The 17,742-nt window shown below is 40.1% G+C and overlaps 1 protein-coding gene across 2 annotated transcripts in view; it reads left to right on the top strand.

The window, feature by feature from the left end:
* Positions 1-310: 310 nt before the first annotated feature.
* ENPEP (glutamyl aminopeptidase) overlaps positions 311-17,742 on the top strand; it is a 78,923-nt gene continuing 61,491 nt past the window's right edge. For both annotated transcript variants that reach the window (XM_058549905.1, XM_058549907.1), the window contains exons 1-3: positions 311-949; positions 12,400-12,541; positions 14,811-14,942. In XM_058549905.1, the coding sequence (XP_058405888.1) occupies positions 333-949; positions 12,400-12,541; positions 14,811-14,942 (891 nt within the window). In that variant the 5' untranslated portion in view covers positions 311-332. The remainder of the gene's footprint in view (positions 950-12,399; positions 12,542-14,810; positions 14,943-17,742) is intronic.

Below are 17,742 nucleotides of genomic sequence, written 5' to 3' on the forward strand. Positions count from 1 at the left end.
TATATTTAACTCACTGCAGCGCAGGAGGGGCGGGGTGAGGATGCGTTGTTTATAAGGGGGGCTGTGACAATATTGTGGTCAGTCCTCTTCCTCCCTCTCAGCTCCTCTTCTGGCGTCCTCATCCCACCCCCTGTTTCCGCATTCGTCCTCGAGTGGCTAGTGGGGACGCGAAGGGAGAGGGAAAGACGCAAGAAGGCTGCGAGAGGTGTGGCGAAAGCGAAAACAGGCTGCCAAACCGGGGAATTCCTCCCAATTTAAAAAGGAAGTTTGCTGACGTTAGTTAGTTAAATTTAACATCCTTTTATGTGTAACATTTGACTTTGGAAACAAAAATGATCTTTGTGGAGGGAGAAGACTCTAAGAGATACTGCATTAAAGGGAAGCATGTGGCCATTATCTGTGCAACGGTGGTGGGGGTAGGATTAATAGTGGGACTTTCCGTGGGCTTGACCAGGTCGTGTCACTCCACCGAAGACGCGGGGCAGAGCACAACTCCGGCTCCTTCCACTGCGAGCCCTGCGCAGGACCAGGAGGTCTGCCCTGCCAGTGAGGATGCAAGTGGAGAATGGACAAACTTCAGGCTGCCGGACTTCCTCATCCCGGTGCACTATGACCTGGAGGTGAAGCCCCTGATGGAGGAGGACACGTACACGGGGAACGTGACCATCTCCATCAACGTGAGCGCGCCCACCCAGTACCTGTGGCTGCACCTGCGGGAGACCAGGATCACCCAGCTCCCGGTGCTGCAGAGGCCCTCTGGGGAGCAGGTGCAAGTCAGGCGCTGCTTCCAGTACGAAACGCAGGAGTATGTGGTGATCGAGGCAGAAGAAGAGCTTGCACCCGGCAGCGGCGAGAGTCTCTACGCCCTGACTGTGGAGTTCGCCGGCTGGCTGAACACCTCGCTCGTGGGCTTTTATAAAACGACATATGAGGAGAATGGACAAGTCAAGTAAATATTGATTTTTTCTTTATTTCTCCTAAGCTCACATGTTTGCTTTCCATTTGTTTTCTTTTCCTTTTCACTTTCCACCTTTTAATGTTGTTGGTCTGATCTTTATCTAAACTTGGTTTCAATTCTGCCTGTTCATCTGGGAAGCAAAAATTCTTGCCCTGTTCTATTTTCAAAGCCTATCATAAAACTTGAAAGTATTGAATGAGCTGCCTGGAGTCAAAAATCAGTCTAAGTCTTTTATTTCATCAGGAAAAATCATAATGTACTGTGTCCTATCCTTAATATTTACATAAACTACCTTAGATTTTTAAAATACATGTGTTTGATAAATTTCACTGGTGATATTCTTGGGCTATATGGCAATGATTTTAAACTGAACTTTAAAAGTGATATTACACTAAATTTAAGTGAAAGTCAGTAAATGTCATTTATAATTTTGTCTATTTTATTGGAGAAGAGAGACACTAAAGGATTATGCAAAACCCACAAAATTGTCTTTGTGTCTTCCTCTAGGAAGGAAGGTAGGACTGTGTCTTTTTATCTTGTTTGGCCAGAACCGTGTTCTACACATAAGCTTTCAATAAATACTCGTTAAATCCACACATTAGTGGCAGAACATGGATCAATCTTTGAGTTTACTGCCCATTGTGCAATATGCAATGGTAATGCTAAGTCTTTGTAACATAAAAGATGTATTAAGTAATTAAAAACATAGAAAATATTTTTTCTCCCCACAGTCCTCCAAGTATTTATATATATATACTTGCATTTCCTGCGTCTAGCAAAGATGGTTACTTGCCTTGACAATCAGAGGCTATTACTAGACCTATGTTAAAGGCATAAACTCAGTGAGCTAAAAACACTTCACTGTGGGTGTGGCCCTTACATCAGGAAGGAAGGCTACACCTGAGGTGTCACTGAACTTGAAACTGCTTTGACCTTCGCCTGCTTAGATTCTGAACAGGTAAACGATTGAGAAAGCTTAGCGTCACAGTTCAGAAGTGTGAGTCTGGGGCCAGCCCGCTGAATATCCCTTTCCTATTTTGTTTTAAGTCTTACAGAGCAAAGCAAACCTTTTGGTCAAAATTCTTCCTATTGTTTGTCAGAGACCCAGGGACTAAAATGAAATATTTAAGTATCCCATATTACTGTGGGGTACAATAATAACTTGAGTAGAAAGGAAAATCTGAAAAAATATTTGGAGAGATCATGCTCATATAGATGCTATACATTAATATCACTGGCAATAAAACAATCTTCATTATTGTTTACATATATTTTCCTCTTTATAAGAGTTACAAATGTTGAAAGCATAGAAAATTATAGAAAAGGAAAATCAAAAGAACCTGCAAATAATTTCACCATCCAATGGTAACCCCTGTTAACGTACATGTTAATGTATATTCTAATATTTTTCAAAATTGTAATTATATTATGTCTATGTATCTGTCTATATACCTTGTTAACTTGATATATTATAAGCATTTCCCTTTATTCTTAAATATTTTCAAGAATTTGATTTTAAAGATTGTGCAGCATTCCATTGCAGGAATGCACTGTTATTTTTTAAAACCAATTCCCTAATGCTGGACTTTCGAGTTGCTTCAAGTATTTTATTATTATAAACAAGTCAGAAAAGAACATAGTTGTAAGTAAATCTTTATATGTGTTATCTGTTTATTTTCTTAGGTTAGGATATCTTCCTAAAAATAGAATTTCTGGGTTATTTTGTTTATTTCATAAATAATACACATTCACTGCATAAAACTTTTGGAGACTAGAGAAAATTATAAGAAAAAATAAAATCCATCCATAAATCCATCACTCAAGTATAGTCACTGTTAATATTTAGGCAGATATTCTTCTAGCATTTCTTCTGGATGCAGATAAACATGGTATTATTATGCTGTACACAGTATTGTGTAACATGCTTTTAAAATATATCAACACTTGAACATATTATTTATTATTCTTTCACAAATGATTTAATTTATACGTGATAATCCACTGTATGAATATGATGTAACTTCTTCAACTTTTCCATTAAGTATGGGCATTTAGGTTGCTCCTACTGTTTTACCCATAAACACTTATAAAAATGTAATGAACATCCTTATAAAAAACTATATATAACGTTTTCTAATATTTCTATAGGTAAATTCCCAGGAAATTGACCACAACTACATATGTATGAATGCATGCATGCATGTGTATGTATACACACATACATATATATAACATGTGCATGCACATGGGTATGTATGTGTGTGTGTCTCCAAACTGACTTTCAAAAAGTATATCCCAAATTATGTTTCCACCACCGAGTGAAAGTACCTATTTCTCTGAGCCTCACTAACGATAAAATGATTTTTTAAAGTGTTTTCACTTTGGTAGAGGAAAAGGCATAATATTCTCAAGAGTATCCACCTTCAAGAGATTCTAAGAATTCATTAGTGTGAAGTGAGAACAAGTCAAAGCTTTTAAACAATTATTGCCAAGACTTTAAAACTGCTTCTTGGGTTGTGAAAAGAATAGAAATTTCATCTGAGTAAAGCCATCAAAATATTTTATAAAAATTCTATATACTGGGCCGGCCCAGTGGCTTAGCGGTTAAGTGCACGCGCTCCGCTGCTGGCGGCCCGGGTTCGGATCCCGGGCGTGCACCGACGCACGGCTTCTCCGGCCATGCTGAGGCCGCGTCCCACATACAGGAACTAGAAGGATGTGCAGCTATGACATACAACTATCTGCTGGGGCTTTGGGGGAACAAATAAATAAATAAAATCTTAAAAAAAAAAAATTCTATGTACTATAGGAAGGCCAAAAAAATATGCAACAACGTTCCATTATAAATCGCTTTATAAGTTTAAAAAAGCACTATATACTAAAATATATATCATTCACTCTGACTTTGGATTATTTTACTCTACCAGTTAATTTTACTATAAAATATATACTTGAGAGCTGACATTCTGAAACTCAGCTGTCTTAACTGTTGGTCAGAAAATAGTAAGTGACAGCGAGAGAGGCTGGTGCTCAGCTAGGTCCTCATGGAGGACTGGTGTTCCCGACTTGGTCTGTTTTCATTGGTAGCAGTTGAGGCTCTCACATTACACAGGAGGCTGCCAACTCTGCGCTGCACAGTGGGTTTTGGAATAGTTCTGGCACATACTCAATAACCTCATTTAGGCTGAATGGAATACTTTTGATTTTTCTTATTATGAAATATTTGAAGCATATGGGGAAATTGCATTTTTTCCCAAGCCTGTGAGTAACATGTGGACAATGCAGGCCTCTAGGGGTTCTCATCCCTAGCATCCGTATAAGAGTTGCAAGAGCAAGTTCACTGGGAACAGCACCATTCTTTCATATTGTAGCGTGAGCTTCCTAATAGTTGGTGCTCATACAATTTAACATACCATCACAGTAATGCATTTTAAGTATGTAGCCAAAATTCTATTATCTGCCTTCATGGAAGCTTTAACTCCAGGATTGAGCATTAGAGGTTTGGGATATTATTGTTGTAACCACAGTGCAAACGAAACACGAGTATACTCAGTAGTAACCAAAATTACTGATTTCTGCAAAGACAACCAGGACTTGAACTTCACAGAGAGGAGACAACTGTCCAAGTTTCTTTCCCTCAAAATTCAGAGGCAAAAGGAGAGTTGGAGAAGAAGGTGGAGGCAGTTTAGTGTTCCCCAGCAATAACATCCACATCGTCTTGCTGGGCTCAGAGTTGTAGCAAAGCTTAGGAGGAGGAAGTTTGAGAAAGTTAAAAGTCTCTTCTCCTACTCTCTGGTCTGTTCCTTCGGGTCTGAGGAAAACCACTGAAAAGAAGTGGAGCCTTTGGAAAGTTCCCTGCCCACGCCACCAACTACCCCCCACTCAGCATATCAGGTGGGATTTCCGGTTGTTCTTTGACCAAACAGAGTTCCCTCTACTCAAACCTCCAAAGTATGTAATATTTTCTTCTCTCCAATGTTCAGCATTTCCGGCCCACCATTTGAATTGCTCTTACACAGCATATCCATGGTACGTTCCACAAAGTTCTGGTTGCACGGGACATTAGTAGATATTGCCAGGAAATAAGCAAGGGGAGATATCCTGTGGCCAAATTAGTTTGGGCAATAATACTGAATACAAAATGATGTTTTTTTTTTTTTAATGTGGGACTTTTCAGAGACTTATATGATAATGTCCATTATGGATCTCCAAGAGACTGCCGTAGCATGCAGTTGTCCAACCATATATGACTGGCATCTTCTGTGGGTCCCAGAGAGTAGGGCTATGTCTCTCTTGTTCACTGTCTAGCACACAGTGAGCACTCAGATATTACTGAATGACGGTATAGAAACATTTTCCTCTAGGCTCTCACACTACTAATGTCCTGTGGCACATGCTGGGACATGCGACAATGCCACAGCCCTTTTCCCATGAAGAAGTCCAACTTCCACCAATGATGTCTCCACCTTCCCACTCAGTCAGGATGGAAAATGTCCCTTAGCTCCTTTTCTCCCTATCTCATCGAAGGGAAGGGGAGTTGGTAAAATCTTGTTTTGATTTAGGAACGCAGTCTTCATACTGTAAGGACTGAGAGTCATTGGAATGGACAGGAATTGCAACAAGAATTTAAAAGAGAGACAGATGGTTTCTAGTTTGGGTTTTCTGGGTGTTCATTGCATTGCTAGGATTGAAGCTGAATTTAGATATAATGGTGGATTTCAATAGGCAGAGGGAAGTGAGAAAGTAAAAGCTGGCAAAAAAAGAAAGGTACTAAGTCAGAAGAGCAGAGTGGGGAGAAGAAATAATTTGTAGGAGAGGGTTGTATGAGAGGCTAGCTAGAGATGACTCTGAGAAACTCATAGCAAAGAGAAGGAAGGAGAGCTAGTGACAGCCATTATGAAGAAAGAATTAACAGCCAACTAGATGTGGATGGTGAAGGAAAGAGCTGAGTCCATACGTGGGTATAAGGGAGATATTGCAATGATCCAGGAAAGAGAAGATGAGGATCATGTAGGACAGTGATTTCAGGAGACACAGAAGAGGCCGCAATGGAGAACATAGTTTGGAGGTAAAGTAGTCAGGATTTGCTAATTGATTGACTGTGGGGAAGGGTTAAGTCCAAGTCGTGGGTCTAGGATGCCCCAGCTCTCCGATGTGGTAGTCCACACCTTTGACTGATGTTGGGAATAGAAGATAAGAACCGGCGTTAGAAGGGAAGGTCACGAGTTCGGTGTCAGATGTGTTGAACGCCTGTCAGGTATCAAGGAAGAGATCTCCTGTAGGCATTTGGATAATAAGTCTGAAGCACAAGCTTACAGCTTCTGATCAAGATCTAGGAGTTAAGTGAAACATGGCAGAAAAGAAACCAGTGAGATGGTCTTAGTTAACTGTGTGGTATCATATTCTCACATGCATGGATATGTAAACTTCATTGTAGTTTGGATCTTGAAATTCTACTTTTTGTCAGATTATTCACTATATTCTTAGATTGATGTGTTGAGCTATCAGCATACACATTATCAATAAAGAATAGGTTTTTTTTTTGGTCTTGTTTATTTGCTGCAGGAGGCTTAGTAATTTCTTTTATTTTGGAAGCAAGGAAACAAAAAGAAATTTTCTTGACCTTGAATGTCCTCTACACAGAAAAAAAGCAATTGTAAAATAAAGTTAAATAATTAACTGGTTCATTCAAACCACCATAAAAGTATGTTGGAGTCTGAATAATCTAGATGGGTTGTCTTGCACTGATCGTTCCCATACTTAATTCTAGAACCCTCAGTCTGCGCGGACACTTAACCATTGTGGCAGCCTCACCTGCTTCAGAAGCGATTGGCTGAAGGTCTTCACCCAGGCCTTGCTGTTTATTTTGCTGGCTCGAGTTATTAAATAGCTGAACAGAGCCTGAGAGTCTTCAATGGAAACAGTGTGCCAGATGATTTATGAGATAACCAAGTTGTTTTGTTTTGTTTTTTAAATTGATTCCCAGTGAACTGGGCTGTGACTTGCGTCATCCCTCATCTCTTCAGCTTTCGCTCAAGTCATCTTGATCTGATGCACTCAGAGAAGTCAGAGGGATTTCTCCCCTTTTGCAAATTAATGAGCTACGTAGAATTATATTTTTAGTGTGCTGGGTCTGGTAAGTGACTCATTAACATGGCATAGACAGGCCCCTGTGGAGAAGCGGTCTACCTTAGCACATTTGCCTGGCGTTATAATTACTCAGGACGTACCCAGGAGTCACTCCTGAACATGTTGTACTATTAGCTGGGCTTTTTCCGTTAATTTGCAACACAACTCGTTTGATTTTAAAAAGAAGTTTTCATGACTGAATAAAACCTCCCCAAAGAAGCTGTGATCTAAAGTGGTTTTGTATTGTATCTTATATACCTTGCTTTCAAATTTGCATATATTTAGAAAACTTTAGTATGTTCAGATGGAATTTAGCATGTATAAATAGAGGCTTTTGAATTATTCAGGAGTTCATGAGAAAAATAATGTTACCGTTTTAAAAATTGGTTATATTGCCCATAGTATTTATACACAAAGTAATTTTGTTCCAGTACAGATATTCCTACCTAATGAATGAATTTTGAAGTCTTTAGATTGTGGAAAGTGCTCTATCAGAAAGCATAGTTAGCCTTCTAGAGTTAAAAAAAAAAATGGAATGAGGTATACCTTAATCCCATTATGTAAATTTCAAGGGAATTTCAAGTATGTTACTACATGAGATTGCCCCCTTCTCACTCCCCCACAACGCTGTGAAGAGGCCTGTGCTTTGGTGTGCTTTGGTGACCAGGTTTTATGAGTCAGTGGGTTTTGTGACTTACTAAAGATCCCACTTAAGGGATTGAAGTAGGATTAGAATCTCAGAATTTTTACTCTTAGAAGAGGGTTTTCCTCATAAAATCATGTTGGCTCTGCATTTGGAAAAAGAAACTGCACATTTTTAGCCTTTCTGGTTGATGAATGTCACTTTACCTACACCCATGCAAGTTCCATCACTGTGATTGAGGTGGACTTGCCGTTGATTGACATCTGCTGAGAGGACACTGGGGCGGACCGCACAGAGACATCTCCAACACCGTACTGTTCCATTTCCGAAGGCAAGCTCAGAGATACTCAAATTTAGGAAGGCAGTTTTTGCCTACAGTCAAGCACAACCTCTTTTAAAGAGAGAAAGCGAGGAAAGGATCGGAAATTATTGTCTCCCAGGTGCTTGGGAGTAGGTACTCCAGCGTAGAGCAGAGACAGAGACGGAGGACTTGAAAACGTACCCAATGGCTATTGCTTAGGATGGTGTAATTCCAGTCCCCCCTCACCCTCACCTCCCACACACAAAGGCACACGTGCGTGCACACACACACACACACAAACTCATCCTCCCAGATTAGTTAGCTGGCTTGTTCTGGAGGTGTGACTAAGCTGGTACATTCTTGTAGGGAGTGGTTTCTCCTTTTCCTCTGCCTCTGGAAGAAATCAGAAGCCAGAAGAATGCAGAAGAAAAAGGCAGCTGACTAAACATAAGTTGGAGCTTGGTGGAGCTTAATATGAAACCTTAGTACCCTGGGAAAGTGTACAGGCTTCTCTGTATTCTGATGCATTTGCAATTCACTATGATCTGCACGGTGTTAGAAACTCCAATTGACTATCTAAACTGTTATCATTCCAAAAACTAATCAGTAATTACTCAATTGAAGAGTAAATTCCTGGCTGAGGCATTTTTGAATAACTTCTTACTTTGGAATAATTTCAAACTTACAGAAAAGTTACAAGGAATAGTACAAATAGTACAAGGAACTCCTAGAAACACCTTACGGAGATTCACCAATTGTTTACATTTTGTCCTGTTTCCCCCCCATGTCTCTGTCTCTCTGTCTCTTGTCTCTCCCTTTAGAGTACATTGAAACGTTGCTTCCCTTTACCTCTTAACACTCAGTATATATTTCTTAATATATTAGGGACATTCTCTAACATAACCACAGTACAGTTATTGAAGATCAGGAAATTTAACATTGATATAATACAATTATCTAATCCACAGTCCATAATCAAATTTCATCGATTAGCCCAAAAACGTCCTTTTGGCTATTTTTTCCCAGTCCACTATCCAGTCAGGATTCATGCATTGCATTGAGTGTCACACCTTTTAGCTGCATTTAAACTGGAACAGCCCCTTAGCCTTTCTTTGCCTTTCACAACCTTGGTATTTTTTGAAGAGTACAGTTATTTTGAGAATGTCCCTCAATTTTAGTTTGACTTTCCTCGTGATTTAAAAATGCAAGTTAAACATTTTTGTCAGGAATTTCACAGCAGTGATGCTGTGTCCCTCTCAGGAAATCACACCAGGAGACACAACATGTTGGTTTGTACTATTATTAGTGATGCTATCTTTTTTTTTTTTTGCTGAGGAAGATTCACCCTGAGCTAACATCTGTCGCCAATCTTCCTCTTTTTGCTTGAGGAAGATTCGCCCTGAGCTGACATCTGTGCCAGTTTTCCTCTATTTTGTATGTGGGTCACTGCCACAGCATGGCCACCGACGAGTGGTGTAGGTCCACGCCTGGAACTGAACTCGGGCCGCTGAAACAGAGCATGCTGAACTTAACCACTAGGCCACAGAGCCAGCCCTTAGTGACGCTATCTTTGATCATTTGCCTAAGGTGGTATCCAACAGGTTTCTCCATTGTTAAAGTCACAATTTTCTCTATGCAAATATCCCTTTCCTCATCAGCCTTTTCCCCACTAGTTTTGGTATCCACTGATGATTTTCTAAATCCATCATTCCTCCTAAAATTGTTAGTAGGCAATCAATTGGAAAAAAGAACTTTCCCCCACTTGTCTACTTATTCATATTATTTTATCAGAGTCAAGATTCCTGGATTCTTATTTTATTCCATGGATTACAGTCCCACTATGTATTTTAATGTCTCAGTTCCCTCAGGTATAGCCAGTGGTAGTCCTTTCACGTGGGTTTCTGGTCCTTTTGACTTGTTCTCATGATTCTTTGAGAATTTCCTTCCTTTTTGGCACAGCAAGATGCTCCAGGATCATCTTGGACTTTTCCTGACCCAGCCCTGGAATAAGCCATTTCTCTTAAGAGACCAGGTTCTTCTTAGTGGAGAGTGTATTCAGGAATCCTCATCTGGAAACCAGTTGTGTTCATTGCTACAAGATTGTCGTTGCTTATAGAACCGCTCGGCAGATGGAACTGGGAAATATATGTCTCTGCATGTATTTTTATATCCATTTATCTACATCTATATGGAAAATCATTGAATTTACACTGAACCTGCAATTACAATTCAATACCAAGGGTATATTCTAGTCTTACCCCCAGTTACAAATTTATAACTCTCTTCCCCAACAGTGAAAACCTGCCTTCCATTATCCCCATATGTTTTCTTATTTGCTCAAGCCTAGAATACAGAGAAGGTCGTTTCTGAATTGTTAACCCATAGCACTGCAACAATACAAACCTGCTTACTAGAGCTCAATATTTATTTAGAGTTATTTTTTGGTAAAATTTATATACATTATATGCGTAAATTGAATGGGCACAATTCAGTGACTTTTGACAAATGCACACATCTTTGTTACCCAAACCTCTGTCAAGATACAGATTTTTCCAATCATCCCAGAAAGTTCCCTCCTTCAGTGAACACTCTCCCAAAGACAGCTACTTTTCTGGTTTTTTTTTTACATAGATTAGCTCTCTTAGCTGAGTTTTTAACAAGTAATTTTTATATCCTCTTTTTGCTGAGGAAGATTGGCCCTGGGCTAACATCCGTGCCCATCCTCCTCCACTCTATATGTGGGACACCTGCCACAGCATGGTTTGATAAGCAGTGCGGAGGTGTGCACCCGGGATCCGAACCTGCGAACTCTGGGCCGCCGAAGCAGAGTGCACGGACTTAATCACTATGCCCCCAGGCCGGCCCTCTAGAGGGATTTTTAAAGAAATTTTAGAATATTTTAATTTCTTATTGCTGGATGTTGACCCATGGCATATTATTTTTTAGATAAATTAATGTGTGTAATACATCCTTGAACCAAAATGAAATGCAGACTCTCACCATGACCTCTGCTGACCTCGCCACACTCCTCTTTTGCCCCAGTCTCTCTGCTTCACTGTCCTTCAGCCATGCTTCAGACCCTCGACCACATTAAGTTCTTTTCCACCTTAGAGATTGTGCACTGGCTGTTGCCTCTGCTAGAACGCCCTCTCCTTACTCTTCACCTGTCTGGCTTTTTCTCACCAGTCAGAGCTCAGGAAAGCACCCCCTACTCCAGGGATTATGCGTGACCACTCTCCCTAATGTTGCTCACCGCTTTCCTGAGTCACTCTCTGTCACTTCCGTGTCTTCTTCTCTGTGGAGCTCTCATCACCCTCCTTATTTATTTATCACTTCCTCGTTGTTATTCCTTCGGCACCTACAATATTGCCTGGCAAATGCATGTGTGTGTGTGTGTTTGTTTCTGTGTGTGTATGTGTGGAAGGAAAGGGCTCAATAAATATTTGTGGGATGAATGAGCGATCTAATAACTTAGCCTGGTATTCCTTATGGTCTACCTTCCTTAGTCGCCGGGAACCCTGAAGGACAAAGTACTCTCCTCACACAAATTATTAATTGATATCCATCAGCGTTTCTTTACTCTTTCTTTCCTTTTTCCTTTTTGCTTTGCTTACTCTTCTAATGAGCAAATGTACAATAATACTACCTTACTGTCATGTGACTACAGATAAAAAGTATATATTCATTGGTTTTTTGAACAATTCCTCAGAAAAAATATTTCCACTTCGAAATGATGGAAACATGAAACATGAACACTTTAGCTTACGCAAGCACACACCTAGTTAAGCTATAAAAGAATGCTACTGTCTCTTTTCAGAAGTGCTTTACACCTGGCCAAAGCTTGCTTCACTCAGGAGATGACTCAGAGCACTGCCTTTGCGTGGAAATGCAACTGGGGGTTTTGTCCCTGGTGTAACATAATAGGAAAGAATGTGCCATTGGGGACAGGAGCTGGGGACTCTGGAATGTACTCCTTTACTCTGGGACAGAACACAGCTGCTCACTCTCGCAAAGACAGCTAGAAACAAGCCCTTGAGTTTGGCTTCGTGTTTATCCACTTGTTGCTCCGTGGCTTTGAGAATGATAGCTCATTGCTGGATTTATTTTTGCTCTTCTATAGTTCACACATTTTTAGTTATGGCACCAAAATATCTGAATATTTGAAGCAGTCTCCGGATTTTCATTTATTTATTAACCTAAAAATTCTAAGAAAGACTTTGACAACAATTCGATAGTTTTGTGGATGGAGACCCATTGAAGAAATTCAATAGTTGTAGTTACTTGGCTGATGTTTACTATGCGAGGAAAAGCACAGGGCTGTCAGAAGAGGCCACGTGTATGCTGTTTGTTTGTGTGTTTGTTTCCAAGGAGCATGGCAGCCACTGATCATGAACCCACAGATGCCAGGAAGTCCTTTCCTTGTTTTGATGAGCCCAACAAAAAGGCAACTTATACAATATCTATCGTCCACCCCAACGAATATAACGCACTTTCAAACATGCCAGTGGAGGTGAGTATTTTTAAATGTTTTGGTTTATGCAGATAGTCTGTTACAATATCAGGTAAATTACCTGATTTGCTGTGAGAGAACCCACTGAATTCTAAAATTAAATGTGCTCTAATAGCTTATTTAGAGGCTTGAAAATACATTTTGACAATCTCTTTTCTTTGAGTCTGAGAAGTCTTTAACTCAACACATGATAGTCCAGTCCAAAAGCCCCATTGGGTTTTCTAAGCAAGAAGGACTACAGTAGACAGCTGGGCTCTGCTTGACTGAAAGAATGCCCTCGTCTGGGGCCAGCCCGTTGGTGTATCAGTTAAGTGCGTGTGCTCAGCTGCAGCGGCCTGGGGTTCCGATCCCGGGTGTGCACCGACACACCACTTGTCAAACCATGATGTGGTGGCGTCCCATATGAAGTGGAGGAAGATGGGCACAGACGTTAGCCCAGGGCCAGTCTTCCTCAGCCAAAAAAAAAAGAGGAGGATTGGCAACAGATGTTAGCTCAGGGCTGATCTTCCTCACACACACAAAAAAAGAATGCCCTCGTCAGGACAAATTAATGGCAAACTAATGGAGTTACAGAGTTAAAAATATTCGAGGGCCTAGTCACTGTTCTTAGTTTTCAGTGGAATATAAACCCAGTTTTTAAGATAACACTACTGCAAAAAATCATCACTTCACTAGTGGAGTGTGGAAGCCAACTCCAGGAACATCATGTCCATAGATTTTCTGGTGAACAAGAAGTACTCATTAAATGTTAAAAAAAATAGCCTAGAATAAGTTCTGTCTGTGTAATTATCAACATAAGACTCGTCCCTGCATTACTGCTCCTCATCCCCATAATGGGTACCTTAAAGTTGAAGTTTATTGTACTTTATACATTTGACATGTGAAAGAGTCAGGCTCATCCTTAGATATAATTGTCACCTACCTAGTACCAGGAGGACACCCTGCCAAAATTATATCTCCCATCTTTCTGATTCACTATCTGAAATATCATCATAGAAATCATGCCTTTTGATTATAAATATTCCTTGAAAAAACAAGAACAAAATAAAACAAAGAAAAGCATAAGAGACTTAAAAAGTAAACTGTCACCAGCCATCCACGCCTCAGTGTGAATTAGTTTATCCACTTGTTTTCTTCTGGTGTCAGGCACCAGAGCAACCGAGTTTTGATTGGAGAAGAAAGAGGAGAGGATAAACTTACAGTGTGACACAGCCATCCAGAGGACTGGGTCAGGGTAAAATGCTGTCAGACTGTCTTCGCATGGAGGGGGAAAGTGAGAGTGGGAGGGGAAAGAATGCAAACTTTACTATCTTCTGTGTAAGACCTCCTCATCTGACCTTGTCATTTTGCAGAGTGTACTTCTTCACCCTCTACTAGATCCAGGTAATAGTCTTGGAAAAAGGAGAATATCCTGGGTCATTAGGAGATCAAAACTAATACTACTAGGTTTTTAAGAGGCTCCAACACTCCCATACAAGCACATGCACACACCTGCTTGCCTTGTCAACGATGCATCATTTCTAGTCCAGTCTCCCACCTAATCCGTTTTGAAGTGTCCCACTGTAGTGTGACTTACTGTGTGGCTGCAGGGCATGTGGAAGTGTCTAAACAACGGGTGGCAGGAGCTGGGCAAGTGTTCATGGATGAGGTGTTAGGACTGGTGATTGGCAGTGAGGAGGACAACACTGGCATAGACAGAAAACCAGATCCATGGGGCCGATAGTTGCAGCAAGTAATGAAATCTTTCTTTCCCTCCACGGTCACCAAGACAGGGACTTTAGTGACCAAATCTTGGGTCTTCGATGTAGACAACCAGAGATAGACGCGAAGCCAACATCCTGCTGTGCCTGGTAGAGCTATTGCCCTCCTGCACATAGTCAAATCAGCAAATACCTACTTAGTTCTTCCTGTGTGCAAGGCATTGAGCACCAGCCTACTCTTCATTAAGGGGTCACAGTATCCCCTCAAATGTTATGGTAGGGATTGTGTGTTTAATGTAGAAAGATAAGTAAACTCTTGTCCTGTTAAGTCAGAATTGTATTTCTCCCTGAGAAACCTCATATAGTGTATAGTTCAATCACTTTCACAGTACGAAAAATAAAATGAATTTTCCATTAGTCTTTTCAACATCACTATTTAGGGGTAAAAAGAAATTTTAAGCTTTGACAAAGGACTTCTGATTAGAAAGCCCAGTTTGGAGCAACCATTTGTTTGTCTTGTACATGATTGATCTTTTGAAAAATAAAAGATTGTCTTTTGTTTTCCATAGACAGAAGAGTCAGTGGATGATGAATGGACTCGAACAACTTTCCAGAAGTCTGTCCCCATGAGCACTTACCTCGTGTGCTTTGCTGTACATCAATTTGACTCTGTAGAAAGAATATCAAATCGGGGAGTACCTGTGAGTCCCATTATATTTTTTAAATTTACCACCTATGCATTTGTGATTAATTTTCTACTTTTTTTGAGTAGTTTTTTTTCCCCACACAATAGACTAGAAAAGCCCATTAGTCACCAGAGTCTGTGAGCTAGATGATACACTGAACAATATAGAAAAATAGTATAGTAATCAGAAAGGACTCAGGTGAAAAGTCAACAGTAATAGTATAGTATAGTAATAGTAATGTAATAGTATAGTAAGCAGAGAGGGCACAAGGGAAAAATCAACAAACATACAGACAAACAATGACAGGCATAGCCTTCAATTATTTTAAGAGGAAAATTCACTGTAAATCAAAAGCTAGCTCCTAAGTATATCAGTACAAATATATTAAAATATTCGAGCATGCCCAATTTAGTAAAATGGCTGAGTGTATGTGTTTGGGTGGGGTCCGAGGTGGAAACCAGAGGTAGATGATTATCCTTCAAGTAACTGAGCACTGAGAAGTTTGTGGCACCATTCCTGTATGTAATTCAAAACAGGATGACAACAAAGTGTCAGAAAGCATTTTTTAAAAGTGTAAAAGCATATAAATAAACTTATTTTTTTATCAAGATGACTAATTTAATAATCTTCTTTTGAAAAACCAAATACTTTTACCTACTTATTTTTCTCACTTTGGATGCCCCCATTTTGCTTATGCCCTAAACACTTGCTTACACTATTAGTTAGTCCACCTCTGTGCTACATATTATATATATAAAACCTCATGATCTTTGCAATATAATTTTTTAAGGATGAAATTATCATTCCCACTTTACAGATGAGAGAGTTGAAACTTAGTGAGTTTAAGTAGTTTGCTCAAGATCACCCAGCTGGCAAGTGGTAGAGACTGAAATTCCAAATTCTTTCCAAATACTGTACCCTGCTAAACCTCCTGAAATGTGATGCTCCGAAAATATCTTTACCACTTCCCCAATCACTGGAGAGGGATGGATTCCTCTATTTCCTGTGAAACTAGCTCCCTGGAAGATCTACCTTAACAATGGTATAGTGGGGTTGATACTGAGATATCCTAAACTTGGGTTTCCAACGCCCTGCCTATCCTGTATCCAAACTATAGCAAATGGAAGATTGTCCACAGACCTTTTCAAAGGGGCTGCATGTTAGGAGGACTCATCCAGCTTTTGTCTTTCCCTTGCCTCATATGTGCTTTGATGTAACCTTCAGTTGTGGTAAAGGGCACTACCAGTGGCTAATAGATAATATTAGGTGTGAAAAAGAAATGCTACTGGAAAGAGAAAGTTGTTTTTTCTGTATTGTGCTAAGTGTTGTCAATGGCACTCCTCTTGCTTAATATAGAGGTGAGAGCTTTAGCTCAGCTTGCTTTCTCTTCCAATCTCATAGCGAACATGGGATTTTGTCTGAAGGTGATTTCTTCATCACCCACACTTCGGTCGCGTGGATGTAATTCATCATATGCAGGTGTTTCTGCACCAATTTTTAAAATTGATGATTATGTTCTGGGCAAGTTTTTCTATTTTGGGCAAAAACACCAAAACAAATCAGAAAATCTAAACAATTCACTGGTGATGATGTAGTTTCGTAAATAAAGACGATGCAACGAACCATCAACAGGGGACAGTGTACTCGGAGTTATTTCCTACAGTGACAGTGAGACTGAGTTTCCAATATGACTCCATCACGTGGTCCTCTGACCAAGGACACTTATTTGTAAGGTAGCTACACTGGCTGGGAGAGCCGTTAGAGCCTGTACCAGTTCACTAGCTGAGCTCTAATGACGGACTTTATATAAAGGATTTGGAATGACATAGGGGAAAATATAGTTTGGCAAAAGATCCCAAAATGTCCTTTAAGTGATAAATATTTCTTAAATGGTTCTTCTATCAAAATTGAGTACATAACATTCTGTCTTAAATCAGTGGAGTTTTCATCATTTGGGTGGGAAATGAAGATAATTATTGTCATAATTTATTACTTTCTGATCATCCATTTGATAAGATAGGAACAGAAAGCCAGACTCTCTTTGGACACTCCCCAGAGACTCAGGTCTTGGAGAATTCAGTGCAAGGGAGACTGAACTAAGTGCCCCTCCCCCCATGCCGTCTACAGAAGCCAGGCAACCAGAGTTGTCCCCCCTGCAAAACGAGTGGGCTGTTTCCTTGGAAGGTTGAACAGAACCTTACGGGAGAACTTTAAAGCATCTAGTGTGAATGTCAATTCACAGTAAATTCCACTTCTTTGGCATTTGGGAGGTTCCTGCCTGTGTCCCTACCCACTCACTCTAAATTGAAATCTAACTGTTGACACCCAAGCAAAATGCCCACAATACGATTTCCCACTCCGGAGAGAATTACAGGAAAACCAACCTACTGAAATCTACTTAAATGTAACATCAGAGGATACCCACACCAGCCTCACAGTCCTACATTCTTAGAGCTGAGCAGACAACCTAAGGCAAACAGGTGCATGAGGAAAACAAGCAACATAAAAGAGAAAATCCAAGACAAATAAACAGAAAAACACAGTGGAGGTAAACAGTGATAAGTGAGGAAACAAAAGATAAGTCCAACAGAGAAAACTGGACTGTGGTTACCAGGGCAGTGGGGGTGGGGGGTGGGCACAAGGGGTGGAGGGAGTCATATATGTGGTGATGGACAAACAAAAATGTACAACCCAAAATTTCACAATGTTAGAAACCATTAAAACATCAATAAAAAAAAAAAAAGATAAGTCCAAAAAAATTAAACATTAACACACACACAACCTTTATTACACTCAGAGATTCAAGAAGATATGA

Source organism: Diceros bicornis, chromosome 11 (genome assembly GCF_020826845.1).
Source record: "Diceros bicornis minor isolate mBicDic1 chromosome 11, mDicBic1.mat.cur, whole genome shotgun sequence".
NCBI lineage: Eukaryota > Metazoa > Chordata > Mammalia > Perissodactyla > Rhinocerotidae > Diceros > Diceros bicornis.